The sequence below is a fragment of the Terrapene carolina genome, unplaced genomic scaffold (genome assembly GCF_002925995.2).
Source record: "Terrapene carolina triunguis isolate 2854851 unplaced genomic scaffold, T_m_triunguis-2.0 Scaffold30, whole genome shotgun sequence".
NCBI lineage: Eukaryota > Metazoa > Chordata > Testudines > Emydidae > Terrapene > Terrapene triunguis.
In genome coordinates this window covers 8,268,428-8,273,515 of record NW_020664381.1, presented here as the reverse complement: position 1 = coordinate 8,273,515, position 5,088 = coordinate 8,268,428, and the positions used below count along the sequence as shown (strand labels likewise).

General features: G+C 53.2%; 1 protein-coding gene across 1 annotated transcript; it reads left to right on the top strand.

The window, feature by feature from the left end:
- The first annotated feature begins 3,293 nt into the window (after positions 1 to 3,293).
- Positions 3,294 to 4,173, top strand: LOC112109402 (oligodendrocyte transcription factor 2). The gene is given in 2 exon segments (XM_024203913.1): positions 3,294 to 3,910; positions 3,912 to 4,173. Coding segments are annotated over 2 exon segments (879 nt in total).
- The last annotated feature ends 915 nt before the right edge of the window (positions 4,174 to 5,088 follow it).

Below are 5,088 nucleotides of genomic sequence, written 5' to 3'. Positions count from 1 at the left end.
GACACAGACTTCAAGTTGGCTGCATCTCCTTCTGTGTCACTGGGGATCGGATCCAGCCGTTATGTGAATCTAGACAGAGAAATACTTCGAAAACCTCTGGTCTGCAGTGCCCGTTCCCAGTGTCGCTCATTCTGTCTCTGGCTACCCGCTTGCCAGGGTCTGCCCGACGGTGAAATGCTACTTAGCTGAATTGATTTGACTAGATGTTGCCCTGTTTGATGGGACTCTAACAATACGCGTAATGGAGTGGTCCGTCAAAGGGCAGGGCAGGGTTGTTGTTGCTGATTAATTGAATTACTTTCTCATCCTGAAATGCAACGTTTGCATATTTGTCCAGCCTTCCCTACAGCGGCTGCCCTGTGGAGCTCAGCGCGATCCCCCCTCTCTCCTTCTGCCCCGTTTGGCCAGTGCCCCCTCTCCTTCCCCCATGTCCTCACTGGCAGAGACACGGGCACACAGACACGTTCGCGCGCCGCACTGGCTGGTGTCGACACCCAACAATCATGCCCCTAAACCTACGCACACAGCTCCCCACCCCACCCCCAGGCCAGTTCAGACACGCACCCCTGCCTGACGCTCAGCACTCGTGCCCGCCACGCCAGGTAATGCCATCACACCCATATCCCCAGCAGCAAACTCCCAGACGCCTGTCCACTCCCTCTGCTACAAACCCAGGCACGGGCACGCTCCTGGGACTCACGCAGCAGATACAGACCCAGCGAGCCGGACAGACACAAGCGGCGAGGCGGGGGCTCCCTGCGACAGATTTTGCTAATTGAACTGTTATGGATCATCCTCATAACCGTTAAGAAACACATTTCCACGCTTCACTTCTTAACGTTTTAAAGACACATTTAACGGATGACTGAGGCTTGCCGAGCCAGCTGGGAAACACCCGGGTATAAAAATAATACAACAAAGGCAGCAAGGCTGTGGGGAAAGAGGGGACAAGGATATATACAAACGAGAGGAAAAGCTAAACCCAGGAATTAAACTCATGCAAAGGAAGGGCCAGCCTCTAGATGTGAAGAAACACCAGACATTACTTGATAGGCGCTGAGAGAGGCATTGGATGCAAAATTCAGCATTATTTCCAAAAGTTAATGTTTTTTCTAAAGTTGTGGCAGGTGCACAGAAATTATTAAAGTTTCTAGTTAGGAAGCAGAGCTCCCTTGCTTCCCAAACTGTGTCATTACTTAAAATAAGTGATCGGTTTTGAGGAGGCGCTATCTTGAAACGATATTGTGGGCATGTTATTTTAAGAGAGAGCTAACAAAAATACCCTGTAAATAAGGACAGGTGCATTTTAGGGCAACACAAAAGCCTTATCGTGGCAAACGGTTGCTCTTGTGAGCGGGGTTTGAAAGAAGGACATATTTTAAAACAGAAATATCGGACTCTGTTGAGCTATTGACATGGTGACTCCTGCTAACTTCGCTGTCCGATCGCAGTGTTTTAGTCACATCTGTTCCTTTGTAAACCCTTTGACACAAAAACTTTTCTTTTTCTTTACTGAAGTAAGCGGAGAAAAGACTAAATCACCTTTCCTTCGTCAGCCATCCCCCCGAGGAGTGCAGGGCGGGGGTCGTTAAGAATGGTTTTAGATTTCTATGAATTCCCCCCTGCACTATATGTCTTTCATTGCCCTGAAATATGTGTGTCCGGGGTGCAATGGGAGATTGCCCAGACCAGAGATAAGTGGTTAAGTAAGTGTGGGAAGGGTTGCATTGTGCCTGGTGAGTGTTTACATTGGGGGGGGGGGGGTAGGAGAGAAATACCGATGTGTTTGTGAAACCTATTAAAACTCTCAAGCGGCAGAGCCCGGAGGAGTGCTTTAGGAGTTTAGGGCCATTCCTTTCAAAATGTTATTGTTATGCTGGGACTAAGGTTTGTTTGGTCTATTTTTTCCCCCCAACAGCTGTTCCTAACGCTGGCATTGTTACATTTTATTATAGATTTGACAAAGGTCTCTCTCTTTCTCCCTCCTGTCTCTCTGGGTCTCTCCTCCTAGCAAACGCCATTGGCTGGCGCTGCAAAGGAGCGTGTCTTAGTCAGTTTCATTGAGCGGAATTAGCCGGAATGACATCAGTTTCCCAGCCCCCTGGCAGCACTTTGCTTATTGGTGCAGCGGCCCCTCCAGGACAATAACATTGTTCTTACCCGGCGCTGCTTGCCGATGTGCCTATAAAAACACCATCGAGTCGCCAAAAGGTGCTTATTATTATTGTGATCTGTGACAACCACCAGCGGCGCTGGAGCGGGTCCGTACTGCCAAAGGGATCACTCTGCAAACAGTAAGTTCCCAAACAAATTCACTCCCTGGCTCCTGTGGGGCTGCGGTAGCTAACTTTATAAGGGAGGCGTCCGACAGCCTCCACAGTAGCCCTCACCCACTATCCCCAAATAAATAAATGGGGATAGACAGCCCCCCCCCCCCCTCCAAAGGGAACTGTGCGCCCTGCCGGTTCTGTCTCCGATTCTCACCGCTTTGGGCTCCTCGCGGGCGCCGAGGTGACAGATGCGGGGGAAGGCGGGGGGGGGGGAGTTAAGTGTCTAAACAAATACTGATCTGGTTAGGAAGGTCTCGCAGGGAAAATGATTCATTTTCCCTCAGTCGTCCCCGAATTTTCCCCTCCCTCCCCCCATCACGACTCCAGTCACTTAACCGGGATTCCGCCTCCTTTTGTAGCGGTTTGTCCCGTTCTGGGGCGCAATTTGTGACCCTTCGGAAACCAGTCGTGCAAGATTCATATATTAAAAGATCTCGCTGTTTGGCGGGGTGAGGAGCAGGCTGGAGATCCAGGGTTTTGCTGGCGGATGGTGGGGAGTAACTGGAAGGTATCCCGGTGACAATTCTCCAGTGAGCATCCTGGCGCGGGAGGTGGGGCAAGGCGGGCTAGGGGAGGAGGTGAAGCAAGGTTGGGAAGTATCCTGGGAGACAGGGTGTAACGACGCGTTTGCTTCTGGCGCGGGAGTTGGAAAGTAGCCCGGGAGACTATCTCGGATTTGGGAGTTCGTTGCTGCTGAACTTGGGAGGGAGGGAGAGGGGAATGGAGGGTCTCGGATCCTGCTGGGAAGGTCGCACATGAAGGATCTCGGAGACACGGCCGGGAATTGGGAGGAAGAGGCTGAGCAGTGGCCTGGGGTGGCTAGGAGCTGGGAGCTGCCTGGGGCATTAGCTAGGTGAAGTTGAGGCTGCCGCGCAGTTTCTTGTCCCGTTGATTTGGGGTCGCTCTCTGGTTTCTCCTCCTCGCAGGCAGCCTGGTGCGCGGCGCTCTCCCCTGGCCGGGGACATGGACTCCGACGCTAGCCTGGTATCCAGCAGACCTTCCTCTCCGGAGCCTGATGACCTCTTCCTCTCTGCCAGGAATAAAGGCAGCAGCGGGGGCTTCTCGGGGGGCACAGTGTCCAGCTCCACCCAGAGCGACTCCCCTCCAGAGCTGAGCGCCGAGCTGCGCAGCGCCATGAGCGCGGCCGGGGTGGTGGTGGTGGACAAGCTGGGCTTCAAGTCTTCCTCGTCCTCCTCGTCGTCCTCCTCTTCTTCCTCCTCCAAGAAGGACAAGAAGCAGATGACTGAGCCCGAGTTGCAGCAGCTGCGGCTGAAGATCAACAGCCGGGAGCGCAAGCGGATGCACGACCTGAACATCGCCATGGACGGGCTGCGGGAAGTGATGCCCTACGCGCACGGGCCCTCGGTGCGCAAGCTCTCCAAGATCGCCACGCTGCTGCTGGCGCGCAACTACATCCTCATGCTCACCAACTCGCTGGAGGAGATGAAGCGCCTGGTCAGCGAGATCTACGGCGGCCATCACGCCGGCTTCCACCCCTCCGCCTGCCCGGGGGGCATGGCCGCCCACTCCGCCCCGCTCCCGGGTCACCCCGGGCATCCCCCCCCCCCCCCCCGGGCCCCCCCCCATCCTGCCCCCCGCTGCCGTCTCCAGCGCATCCTTGCCCGGATCCGGCCTCTCCGCAGTCAGCTCCATCCGACCCCCGCATGGGCTGCTCAAGTCGCCTTCGGCCGCCGCCGCCTCGGCCCCGCTGGGCAGCAGCTTCCAGCACTGGGGAGGAATGCCCTGCCCGTGCAGTATGTGCCAGGTGCCCGCACCGCCTCACCACCACGTCTCCAGCATGAGCACAGCCAGCCTGCCCAGATTAACCACCGACACCAAATGAACCCCCGGGAGACCCGCCTCCAGTGGGGCAGGGGAGGGGGACAGAATCTGCCGAAACAAGGTGGGGAGTGGGGAGAGAGACTCCAGTTTCTAGCCCCGAGGAAACGCGGGCACATTTTTGAGACACAGACTCTGTGGGGGCCTCCCTCTAAAGCACAGGCACATATAAGGACTTACAAGGACATACCGGTCTCATCCAAGTTTTTTAAACACACCCTCCCCACTCCCACCCCTCACTACAGGTTTGTCCCCAGGCCACCCGGGGCACCTTCAGGCATGTTCCATACTGATAGACTGAGGACACTCAATCACTGAAGCCCATCGGTGAGAAAGATGAACAAAAACCAATTCCTCTTCCTGCAAACGACTCCACGCAGAACTGATCCTCTCTCCTCCATCATTTCCAGCAGGGAAAGGAGAAAGGAGGCCAGCGTTACGTACAGTACTTGATGTTTTGTCCAATCTCAATAGCAATTGTGTAAACCCTCAGAGCATTTTTTAAATAAATATATGTGCATCTTTTTTAACTTTGATAGGAGGTGAAAATAGCTATAGATTCTTCTCCTCAAGTGAAGTAACCAAAATTGCATAGGGTTTTTTGTTTGTTTTTCTCTATTATTTTTACATATTCCCTTTCAACATTTTTCTGGTTCATATCATAAGACATGCAAAGTGATTATTCTGAGCAGCCGGCTGGTCACTTCCTACCAACATAATTTGCAAGAATGAAGGCTTTTGATGTAAATGTAGCCTGCAAAGTTTTCTGGGGTTTGGATTTGTAAATATACTGTCCAATGATGATGTAAGTCCGTTATGCTTGAGCTTTCTGTTTGTGCACTTGTACTGGAAACCTTATGAATGGTAAAGGATTTTTTGTTTTGTTTTAGTGTATAACACGATTTTCTTTTCTGCCATC